The sequence below is a fragment of the Eriocheir sinensis genome, unplaced genomic scaffold, assembly GCF_024679095.1.
Source record: "Eriocheir sinensis breed Jianghai 21 unplaced genomic scaffold, ASM2467909v1 Scaffold944, whole genome shotgun sequence".
Lineage (NCBI taxonomy): Eukaryota > Metazoa > Arthropoda > Malacostraca > Decapoda > Varunidae > Eriocheir > Eriocheir sinensis.
This window is the reverse complement of record NW_026112324.1, coordinates 101,685-114,396: the sequence shown is the minus strand read 5'-3', so window position 1 is coordinate 114,396 and position 12,712 is coordinate 101,685. Positions and strand designations below refer to the sequence as shown.

At 42.4% G+C, this 12,712-nt stretch overlaps 1 protein-coding gene across 1 annotated transcript; it reads right to left on the bottom strand.

Annotated features, from left to right (window-relative positions):
• Positions 1 to 622: 622 nt before the first annotated feature.
• LOC126994986 (neogenin-like) lies at positions 623 to 12,450 on the bottom strand. The gene is made up of 9 exons (XM_050854262.1): positions 12,347 to 12,450; positions 11,899 to 12,057; positions 10,123 to 10,328; positions 9,237 to 9,362; positions 8,190 to 8,327; positions 7,389 to 7,552; positions 6,780 to 6,942; positions 6,120 to 6,265; positions 623 to 1,738 (listed from the first exon to the last, which is right to left on the bottom strand). Exons 3-5 carry the CDS (start codon positions 10,318 to 10,320, stop codon positions 8,271 to 8,273), a joined length of 381 nt encoding a protein of 126 aa, XP_050710219.1. The 5' UTR covers positions 10,321 to 10,328; positions 11,899 to 12,057; positions 12,347 to 12,450; the 3' UTR covers positions 623 to 1,738; positions 6,120 to 6,265; positions 6,780 to 6,942; positions 7,389 to 7,552; positions 8,190 to 8,270.
• Positions 12,451 to 12,712: the final 262 nt, after the last annotated feature.

Sequence of the window (12,712 nt, the reverse complement as noted above, 5' to 3'; positions counted from 1 at the left end):
TATACTTGATACTTATATTTTACCTGAAATGACACACAATCACCAATAATGTTCATAATATATATAAATGATATGCCAAAGGGTATAAAAAGTTATATGAGCCTTTTTGCAGACGATGCAAAATTAATAAGGAAAGTGTAGATGGAGGAAGACTGTCAAGAGCTGCAAAAAGACCTGGACGGAGTGTATAGATGGACCCAGTTATGGGAGATGGAATTTAATGCAAACAAATGCCATGTTATGGAAATGGAGAAAAGTATAAAAAGACCAAGGAAGACATACAGGACGGGAGAAGAAAACTTAAAGTTAGCACATGAAGAAAAAAGATTTGGGAGTAACGATGCAAGACACACCATCCCCAGAAAAGCACATAAACAAGTTATTTGGAGAAACCTACAGGATGATGCAAAATATAAGGGTTGGATTATAGACTTTTTAACGAAGAGAGAAATGAGAACAGTAATCAGGAACAATAAATCAAGCTGGGCGGAAGTGACCAGTGGAGTCCCCCAAGGATCGGTGCTGGCTCCGATTATGTTTGCAATATATATAATTGACATGACAGAAGGGGTGACAAGCTATATGAATATGTTTGCTGATGATGCTAACTAATGAGGAGGGTGGCTAATGAAGAAGACTGTGTAGCCTTGAGTCAGGATTTCGATAGAATAAGCGAATGGTCACGCAAATGGGAAATGACATTCAATACAGAGAACTGTAGTGTGATGGAGTTTGGTAAGAGCAGTAGACGGATATTGGGGAACTACTCTCTGAGTAATGAAAGAATCATGAAAAAAACAGAAGAATAAGGATCTGGGAGTGACAATAACAGACAAGTTATCCTTTGGGAAGCATATAAATTGGATAACTGGGGAAACATACAATCTTCTTAGAAACATAAAAGCAGCATTTACATATCTAGACGAAGAGACGGTGAAGAAACTAATAACATCGGTGATACGTCCAAGACTGGAATATGCAGCGTTAGTGTGGTCACCTACATTGAAGAAAGAAATTAGAAAGTTGGAAAGAATACAGAGAGCAGCGACCAAACTATCGGAAACTTTGAGAGAACACACTTACCCCCCGGTCTCACAGACGCCGAATCACAAAAAAATCGTAGTACCTCGGGAGACAGCGTTTTCCCCGAATCACTACGAAAATTTGTTTATCTTTTCATCTCGAGGCGTTCGGTCGACCTCGAGGGCATATTCCCCGAAGTACACCGAATTATTTCCCAAAGTGCTACGACGTACTACAATATGCTACGATGTACTATGATTTCACCCTGATTTTCTCCCGAAGTACGCCGAGTTTTGGAGCCGAAGTACTACGAAGTATCACGAACCACACCAACTGTCCCGATTTGTAAGTACGAAATACTACAATGTACGACGAACTACACCGATAACTCCGGATCTACTACGAGTTTCAAATCTCCTCCAAGAATTTGCTCCCGATTTTGAGCAAAAGACACACCCCAGCATCATCATGACCAGGTTGGGGCTCTGTGTCCAAGTGGATTGGTGACGCAAGAGGGCTGGAGGAGGGGGTGTCTCCCCGGTAGCAGACGATGACCTCTTCTTGGATCGTCCCTTCACTTTCTTGGCAGGTTGTTCTTGAGTGTCTTCTTGTTGCTCATCATCATCAGGAGAGGCAGCAGCGGCAGCAGAAGACCTTTTCTTCTTGTCTTGTCCCTTCTCGTCCTTTTTGGTCCCATTGTGATGTGACGCGACTCCTGCAAATTGGAAAAAGACTGATTGATGTGCAAAATGCTTGCCTTTTAATACTCTTCCCAAATTCGTAATAGGGTAAGGTGGGGTAAGTTGCCCCCCTTAAGAGAGATTGCCTGTTGTAGCCACATTTTTTGCAATAGAATTAAAAAAAAAAGATCTGTTGAAAGCTTAGGCTAAGGCCTATCTATGGTATATATCATATCCACTCATTATGATTTACACCTTTCTATAATGACAATTTAAAAAAAATAATAAGGGGGCTTCTTACCCTGCATGTGGGGTAAAACGCCCACTGGGTAGGCCTTCTACCCCACTCTGGCTTACAATAATAAAACTCACAGAAACATAAGGAAAATAGTTTTTTCACTTTATAAAAATATGATATGTATTCCCTTTTTGAAAACTATACCCTATAAATCTCTCTTGATGTGAAATATAGGAACACAGTCATATTTGTGTCTCCTGATGAACAGAATGTAAAACTAAACAATTAATTAATTTTCCAAAAGGTATCCCCTTCTTTTAGACTAGTAATATTAGACAGCTTCCCTTTCTTCTGAATTTTTGTAACAAAAGGAATATCTACTTTCATGAAAAATATATGGAACTAAATATTCAATTAATTTGATAAAATATGTCCTTTCTGTTGAATATTGATATCTGAAACAGTTAAAAACACCAACTTCCTTATAGTCTCATACTCAACAGTGTTCACTTATGGATGCCTTTCAAAAACTTAAACAAATTATATTTAAAGCAATACTGTAATGCCTAATCAGACTGGCAGTTTTGACATACGTACAGATCTAGGCCTACTCCAATTGTACATTCCGCATGTACTCATACCTTTATACATGTCCCGAGGGAGACAAGAAGGGGTGGTGTTGGGATCTTTCTTTCGAATTCTTTTAAGAAGATTCGGAGAAAAGCATCAGAAAGGTGGGATACCTTTGAATTAGTGGAAGTCATCTGTGAAATTGATAGAAGGAAATGCACCTTTATTGTGGTGTATGGACCTCCGGATACAAGAGCAGAGGTCTTTATTGATGAATTTCGCACATTTTTGGAGTCTGTGGATATGGTGAGTGCAAATGTGTTCATCTGTGGTGACTTTAATCTATGGATTGATGATCCTGAAAATTCTTCTGCCATGGCCTTCATTGAGATGATGGACAGTTTCAACCTGATTAATAAAGTGAACGAGATGACTTCTTTAGGGGGTCATGTGCTAGACTTGGTTTTCAGCGATATAGACGGTGATCTAGTGCAAGGGGTGTGTGTTGATGAAATATGTTGTATATCCCCGGTGCATAAATTGGTAACGTTTGAAATTTCATACGTGAGGGAAGCAGTGCAGAGAAAAAAGATTACGTTCAGATTGCGAAAGAATTTTCAACCAGAAATACTGATTAACTCTGTAATACAGGAAATTACTATTAATTGTCGTGAAATCTGTGAACATGGCTCGGTGTTACGTGGAAATTGTGCTACCTGCCTGGTTAAGCTATATAATGGTTTAGCTAAAGATGAGTATAACAGCCTCTGTCCTCTGAGTGAAAAGGAGATAGTGTTGAGAGATCATGCACCTTGGTTTAATGTGGAAATACTGTGGGCAAAAAGAGAGAAGAAAAAAGAAAGACTGTGGCTTATGCAAAAAACAGATGAGGCAAGAAGAGCATACCAGGAGGCGAGAAACAAAGAAAATCGGCTTGTGATAAAACGGAAAAAGAATACTATCGGAATAAGGTTGTGGAGGCAGGGCCGAACATCAATAAATTATATAAGGTGCTTGACAGTTTGAGTGGAAACAGAAAGGTTAACAAGCTTCCGGATGGTTTCTCGGATGAAGTGCTGGCAAATAAGTTTTTAGACTTTTTTGACAAGAAAATTGAGAAAGTTATCATGAACTTTAGAGGCGACCGCGGTTACCATGGATCCGCTGTGGAAACTCCAGTCCCTGAAATAAAGTTAAGCTTTCAACAAGTGGATGTGGCTGTGGTGAAAACTATCATACACAGGTGAACCTGACGTACTGTGATGGTGATCCCTTGCCGATAAGTGACATCATTAAGAGTGAAAACTTTAGTGATTTATTAAATATTATGACTGTGATGGTTAACACTAGTATCGAAAACAAGACTTTCCCTGAGAGTGAGAAAGCGGCGATCATGAAACCTATCGTTAAAGGTAAACTGGACCCACAGTGTTTAGTTCCTCTAGACCAGTATCCAACTTGACGTTTCTATCTAAGATACTTGAAAATGTGATCTTAAATCAGCTAATGGAGCATCTGCTAGTGGTGCAGGCTTTACCGGATAATGAATCTGCCTACAAGAGGCTTTACTCAACTGAAACTACTCTCTGTTTGGTGGTAAACAACTTGCTTGTGCTTATGGATGAAGGGAAGTGTGGTGTTCTGATTTTGTTAGACTTGAGTGCTGCGTTTGACACGGTGGAGCACAGTCTATTGCTTCGGGATTGTAAGAATATTGGAATTGAGGGTGGTGTGCTGGATTATCTGAGGAGTTACCTTGAGAACAGAACTTACTGTGTGCAAATAGGTAAATCGTTCTCCACTCATAAACTTTTGCAAAGAGGAGTCCCCCAGGGAAGTGTACTGGGTCCAATTTTATTGTGTTTATACTATCGGTCTTTCACATTTTACTAAGAAGGCATGAAGTTGACTTTAAACTGTATGCTGATGATACACTTCTATTTGTCGCTGAGTGATGTGGAAAACACTGAAGATAAGCTGAGCAGAATTATGGATGATGTCGGGAAATGGATGAATTCTAAGCAACTGAAGCTGAATGAGGATAAAACTGAATGCTTGATTGTGGGGAAGAACAAGGATGTCAGGAGGCTAGATGTTTCCACTCTTCGGATAAAAGATGACACTAGGACTGTAAAAAGGTCAGTCAAAGATTTAGGTGTGATACTTGACTGCACTCTATCATTCAAAGAACAGATCAGTCAGGTGGTGAGAACGGCAGGCTACCATCTCAGAAATATTGCATTTGTCAAGAAATACCTGGATGATAAGACCATGAAGATGCTTATATATATATATATATATATATATATATATATATATATATATATATATATATATATATATATATATATATATATATATATATATATATATATATATATATATATATATATTTATATATCTATATAGATATATATATATATATATATATATCTATATATCTATATATATATATATATATATATATATAATCATGTAAATAGAAAGCTGGATTATTGTAACTCACTTTATTATGGCCTTCCTAAATATCTGCTGAAGAAACTACAACTTGTTATGAACAGAGCTGCAAGGCTAACAAAGGGTCTGGTGAGAGAATAACACCTGCACTTATAGACTTGCATTGGCTGCCCATCAAGGCACGCATAGTCTACAAAATATTTGTCTTGACTTATCAAGCAATGCGACTTGGTAAACCTGGATATTTGAGAAATATTCTACAGGATTTTCATTTGGACACCACCATGTCACTGAGACACAGTGCAGAACAGTATAGACTCTATGAGCCCAGGGTCAACCTGGAACTGGGTTTCAGAGCATTTGAGAAGAGTGACCCGGCTCTTGGATCAGTTATGTGTAAGCATGGTGGTGCAGAGAGAGTGACAAGAGAAAGGGCATTGCAAGGAAGAAGGGTGGTAGGGTCTTTGAGACAAATCATGAATGGCAGAAGTGTGAGCATGGAGGTAAAGAGGGATTTGAGAAATACAATAATAGTACCAACCCTCACATATGCAAGAGAAACGAGGGCCTGGAATGAAAGTCAGAGGTCTAGAGTGCAGGCAGTGGAAATGAGTTATTTGAGAAGTGCTTGTGGTGTGAGTAGAATGGAAGGAATGAGTAATGAAAGTGTGTACGAGAGTTTTGGAATGTGTCACAGGGGGTGAAGGGAAGAAGCGTGGAGTGGTGGAAGAAGTGAAGCGACAGACTTTAAAGTGGTTTGGCCACATGGAGCAAATGAAGGAGAGTAAGATGACCAGAAGGGTGTATGTGAGTGAGATAGAGGGAGGGAATGCTAGAGGACGACCTTGAGTGAAATGGAGGGATAGGGTGCAAGAGTACGTTAGGGAGAGGGGGGAAAGATCTTTGAGAAACTTTGAGCAGGCACGGAGGGAGTGTCTGGATAGAGATAGATGGAAACTCTGTAATGTGTGATGACTCTCATACTGGAGTGTCCGGGGGTTGTGTAAGGTTGTGTGTGGCGTCACTGGCACACTACAACGCAGCAGTGACTGGCAACAAAACACCAACAACCAAATATTACAAAAAATACCACACAAATGACAGGACTCCCATGAGCTGCACACTGTTCAATGACTGACAAAGACACCCACCTGTGTGCTGGATGATGGAGGCGTGGTTGGGGGAGTTGCTGCGCTCACCCTTGTCAAAGTTCTTCAGCTCCAAGTGGCCGTGATGGATCCACAGGTCTGGAGGCTGGACGCCAGGCTTGTTGCTCTCACTGCAGCTGCCGCCAACACTGCAAGGAAGTGATGCATCTTACTAGCTGCTAAATACTACTGAGTGCTGCGCTGCTGCTGTACCTCGCAGGGCTGTCCGGAGGGAGATGGAAGGGCACATGCAATCTTCAAAACAGGATGGATGTTAAAGGTATGAGGTTTGAGTTCAACAAAGCATATTTGAATTCATTTAAAGAAATAGCTCCCAGCCAGCACACTGCAAGCAATCACAAGTTAGAAACACGTGTTAGCTGCTCCACCAAGAGACACAGATATCACAAACAGAGGTCACTTGTTACCCTGCAACTATGTATAGCACAAAATGAAAGTCCATCTTGAACATTTCCTAAGAACAAGTTTACCTTTCTTTTTCTTTCTCTAATCTTGGCAAACTTAAGTCTTTGTGGACTATGCCCTGCAGCCTTGTTCTCCATATTACAAAGTGAATAAAAAGTTCCTGCAGTCAGTGTAAAGGATTGCTGAAATGAGTCATGGGATGAAACACACCAACAAGAAACTGTCCTGCCACCTTACACAATGCTTGGCCTGGGCTCCGCCTTGACCCGCGGCAGTACAGTGTGGTGGCCAAGAAGGCCCCCAGCTGGTCATGGCTCCTGCCACGCCAGCGATCACCAGCACAATCAGGCCTCTCGCTCCACACACCAGCCAGGGGGCTCACCGATGCTCTTGTCAACAGCTGGAACACAGGAGCAGATGTATAATATTTTTAACATTGGCTTAATCAATCAGTCAATCAATGGGGGCCTCTGCCAGCCTGCCTCACCCAAACTATGACACCATTCTTGGGGGTTCCTCTGTGCAGGTCCCCATGCAGGCACCTTCCCCATACCATGTACCTCCCAGCAGGATCCATCAACCTGCTCTAACCCAACTTTCTGGGCACACTCTTTACTAAGGATTGTCTCTTACAGAAACAACCTGGTAAGCAGGGTTTACCCACATGCCCACAGAGCCAGAGGTGGCATTCACAGAGCATGCAGGTAATGGGCCTCAAGTCAGCCTCAGGGAGGGAGTGCTCCATGATGAGGGACAGTGTGGTGGGACACAACATGTGCATAACTGGGAGAACAGTGACTGATGCACCACAGCAATGACGGCTCCCTAAGACTAACACTTCCTTACCTGGAAGAGTCGTGAAGCTTTCCACGGAGGAGAATGGACCAAAACCTTTGACATTGTGAGAGTGCATCTTGTGCAAATACTTCCTTGAAGGCGTCAGTCCCCCATCACTTCCCCCATCACCCAGTCACTGACAGTTTGGTCCATGGTGAGGAATATCACGTAGCCTGGAACAAACAAAATTACTCCCTCAATAATCTTTTTTTAACCGTGTACCAGTGACAGGCAAAAGTTGTGGCTTTACCGTGTAGCAGCGACGAGCCTAATTTTTGCTATGATATAAGCCCCCAAAATAGATGATGCATAAACTGATCACAAATGCATTGATATATATTATAAAATGGCTTGCCTGAGTGATGATTTTCTCTCTCTCTCTCTTTTTTACGTCGCGGCCTATTGCGCCGGTAGGCTTCTTCCCGGTGGGTCCTGATGGTCGGCCCAAGGCAGTGCTTAGAGTGGCCTTTCAGAAACATGATCCCTGCAGCTACTGGGTTAAGTGCTGCCCATAGCTCCAGTAGGCTCTTTGGAGGGGCCTCTTGGATGACCCCAGCCCGGTAGTGGCTCAGGCAAATTGTATTTATAGTGGCTGACAGGATGTATGGTTCTTGCTTCCTGCCTGGCCCACGCTGCCCACCACCATGACCTAAGTCACTGTTTATTTACTATATATCCAGGTCTTTTCCACGTCAGTGAAGGTGTGTTCCCTTAACTATGTAGTCTAGTACATCACTGTGGTTTGGCACACTGACTCTTTTTTATTTTTATATAATTTGAAGATGCCATCTTGGTAACCCATCAGCTCACCTGTGATCCTCCCATTGTTCCGCTGCAGCGGCTGCCGGGTGAAGGTGGTGGTGGACGGCTGGCCAGGGAGGGCCAGGACGGTCAGGCCACCAGCAGGGTGTTGGAGGCCACCAGGCTATAGGGGGACTCACGCCAAACCTGATGGGGAAAAGTGTGTGGGAAAAAGTGATTTTGGCACACCAAAACTTCAAAGTTCCCCCATCATGCATTTTATATATATATATATATATATATATATATATATATATATATATATATATATATATATATATATATATATATATATATATATATATCCTGGTGAGTGATTCAAAAGTTTCCATAGGTTACTTCAAGTTTAAGTTTAGGCCTGTAAGTCTGAGCACAGTCAAGGATCCAGATACATACTTGTTCAGTACTTGTTTGTAGTTGGTGCAGGAGCAGGTTTAGGACAGACAGAGTTGCCTGAAGTTGTCATTTTCATGACAGAATATTATATTATTACCATACAGAAGAATATCTACTTCTATTCTGTTACGGTTTGGTTGCAAACCTTGGTTACTATTATGATACATTGCCGGCCAAGTTAGTAAAGACTAAAGGAGGCTGATTTTTTACCTAGTTGGCAACATTAGCGCAAGAAGATATAATAATGAAGGAATCTTTTTTTTTTATACTTTGAAGAGAATAAATGAATCATTGCACATGAATAGGTTGTTTTACTTTATCATCTTTGGAGCACATCATTTAACCTATGGAATACTTTTACTCAGAAAAAAAAAATTCAATGATTTAATCATTTGATTAAATCAATTTGATTAAATCATTGCCAACCCTGCTGTGCTGTTTCTAATACCATTATGTAAGGTTCATTTTCAAGTATTTGCAACAGGTCAATGAAAAAATCAGTATCTCAAACACTAATAATAGCTCACCTTATGAGTCATAATTTCTCTGTGCCTCATCACAGCAAGGATTCAGCTGTACAGGATTTCCTTGAGAAGTGTTGCAGGACTGAGTGAATATTTACTGAAAGAAGAACAAAGGCTTCCAGCACTGTGGTCTCACCCTGATGGTCTTCACAGCAAACTCACACACTGTTGATGGCTTGAGGCTGTCAATGAGGCAGGTCACATCCGTGGCGTTGACGTAGCGGCTGGAGGATGAGGACGAGAAGGTGGTGCAGCTGTTGTACTGCAGGAGTCAAAGGTCAGTATTAACAGGGAGTCAGGTACAAGGACAGAGGGAAAACATAAGAAAGGTCACTGGATGAAGGACTGGCTTGTGAAATGAGACATGAATGACAGGAGGATAGGAAGGGTGTGAGGGAGTGCTTGCATGAAAAAGAGGATGTGTAAGTGAAGGATAAGGATGTATGAGGGAGGATATGAGGTGTATAAGGGACTGTTTGCAGGAAAAAGAGGATGCATGAGTTATGAATAAGGATGTGAGGTGAACGTGAGGTGAATAAGGGAGTTTGCTGGGACGAGAGTATGAGTAAGTAATGGATAAGGATATAGAGAGGAAGATATGAGGTGAATGAGGGGCTGTTTGTAGGAGGGAGAAGGATGCAAGTTACGAATAAGGATGTGGAGAGGTGGATATGAGGCGAATAAGGGAGTGTGTGCAGGGAAACAAGAATGTGTAAGTGGTGAATAAGTTCCTTGACGAATGACTAACTTTTCCGCTGCTGTGTTGATGCAAGTGGCAAGTCGTGACACAGTGCACAAAGAACATGAGATAAAACATATATTTTCCAGCTGATGACTGCCCTCCCTGAAGCAGCCCAGCAACACTACCCAAATCTGACCTCTTTGGACCTCCCATTGTTCATGTTTGTGTTTGGAACGGGATCTAGTGGCCTTTTAATTGTTGTTTAATTTGTTTACCTTGAGTTGCCTCCCTTGAAAAAAAAAAATAATAATAATAATAAATAAATAAATAAATAAATCACCTGGTTCTGGCTCAGCATGGTGTCTGCCCACTGCAGCACCACGGTGAAGGGCGTCAGCACCACGGCCTTCACCCACACCGCCGGGTCCAGCGTGGGTGCCACCACCTCCTCCTCCTCTGGCTGGGTACGGACTTGCTGGTACACCGGTTGCCCGTCACCCACGTTGTTGAAGGCTCGCAGGCTTATCACAAACTCCATGTTGGGTTCTGAGGAGATGGAGAACTTGTTATGGACCTAATCGTAACAATACAACAATTTTTTCATGACCCTTAACCCGTCCGCTGCGATTGGCACGGATTTTGCCTTCACTTGTAGCCTGGTAACATAGTCCCAGGTCTTTCTCTCGCTGTCTGTGGTGGATAGTGGAGTGTTTCCCATGTGGTATTGGTGTGGTGGATATCCCCTCCCAAGGTGCAGGACTACACTTTTCTTCACTGAACTGTAGCCACGGACACTTTTTGTTCCATTCCTGTAGCTTGGCGAGGTCTGCTGCTAGGAAATCCGCAGTCAAGGGGTTAAACTGGGCAGAACAGATAACAAATAAGATAGACTAACAGACAACAGGTAGAAAGACAGATAACAGGCCACAGATAACCAATGAATAACCTGACTAACATTATGACCACCCAGGAAATATCTGAGAGTTCAGGGCAGACAGAGGAATGAGCCTGAACGATGATGAGTCTGAAAATGGCAACTCAGAATACCACCTCCTTTCCCTCAATAATTGCTCTCATGGTCCAGGGTCTTCACAATATGGAGAGCTAACTTTATGATGGTGTGTAAATACTTTTCTGTGTGTGTTTGTGTGTGTGTGTGTGTGTGTGTGTGTGTGTGTGTGTGTGTGTGTGTGTGTGTGTGAAATGTTAACAGACTCAATAAATGTTTAACTATGATCTACTTAGCAAGATCTCTACCTTCACTTTACTTTGCTTAAATGAAAACTTGTTATGGACTCCATCATCATTTTTTTTGGGGGGGGTGAATGTAATGTTAACTCCAGACTCAATAAATGGTTAACTATGATATCATTTAACCCATTGACTGTGGATTTCCTACCAGAAGACCTCACCAAGCTATAAAAATGGATCAAAATGTTTCTACTAAAATTCAGTGAAGAAAAATGTAAAGTCCTGCACCTTGGGAGGGGATATCCAGCACACCAATACCACATGGGAAACACTCCACTGTCCACCAGAGAGGCAGAGAAAGGTTACCAGACTAACAGTGAAGGCAAATCCGTGCCAATCCCATTTTTTTTTTCTTTTTTTTTTACATTGCAGCCTATTGCGCCGGTAGGCTTCTTCCAGGTGGATCCTGATGGTCGATCCAAGGCTTCTTTCCGGTAGGTCCTGATGGTCGGCCCAGCCCGTTCTGGCGCAGGCGAGTGTTTATAGTGGCGCCATCTTGCATTGGCTCATGCTGCCCTCCCAGAGCTCATCTTTGATCCTAGAATCTAGAGTCCGGGTTGATAGGTGGTCTTCTGGACAGCATGTGGGTAGTTTTAAGCCACTCGGCGGCGGCTGAAAAATCCCAGCTTGGTGGCACCCGGCGGGGATTGAACTCGCGTCCTCCTGAACACGAGGCCGTTACTTTGACGACTCAGCCACCGCCTCCCCATATGACAGGCTAACAAAATCTTTACCTTCTCTTGGCTCAACACAAATGTAGAAGTGGCTAATTCAAAATCCCTGTCTTGTGGAGAATCACACTGCAGGTCTGCATACTACTTGGCCAGAAAATGGAAAATTAGTCACAAATGATCATCTTACACACCCAGCTTATCAATGATGTAACCGTGCTGCTTGCTGTCCACAATCTTGGAGTAGATGTCCGCCACGCCTTGGTCCCAGGCAATGGTGTAGCCGCACAGCAGCACATTGTGCTGTGCGGGGGGCTGCCAACACACCCTGATGTGGTCATTCAGCGCCACGGCTGTAATGGACCACAAGACACTACAGATAACACAGTGACTCCACCATCATGATCACTATGTAGGTTTTACCATGGCTTCCAAACATGAATATTTTGTACCATGAAAACAAAATTATACAAATGTATTGTACCTGTAAGTTATCCTAAATTCTATGCACAACACATATATTAGGTTTATACTGTTTGTTGGGAATTAAGAATGTAAGTGATGGATAAGGAGGTAGGAGGTAGGAGGGACAATTTGAAGGGGACCGAGGATGTAAATCACAACACTGAGGGAAACACTCACCCTTCAGACCAACTGGCTTGTCTGGGACCCTGTTTTCATGGAGGTCATTGGTGAGGTCCCCGCCAGGGTGGACTGAGTGTATGGGCAGTGCCGATGACCGTGAGTGCTGCAAGATGGAAATGGAAAATGAAAATGAGGAGCTGTTAGCATATTCTCAACATGGAAAAACTCCACTTACATTAAAATTTACTCTGTTGAAATGAAATGGGAAAAGTATATTTGTCCCCTTGAATGTGCATTTCCTAGCAGAAGAACTCATCAAGCTACAGGAGTGGAACAAAAAGTGGCTGCTACAATTCAATGAAGAAAATGTAGTAACCTTACCTTACGTAACCTTACGGAAATACTGGACGCAGGCCTACTAGG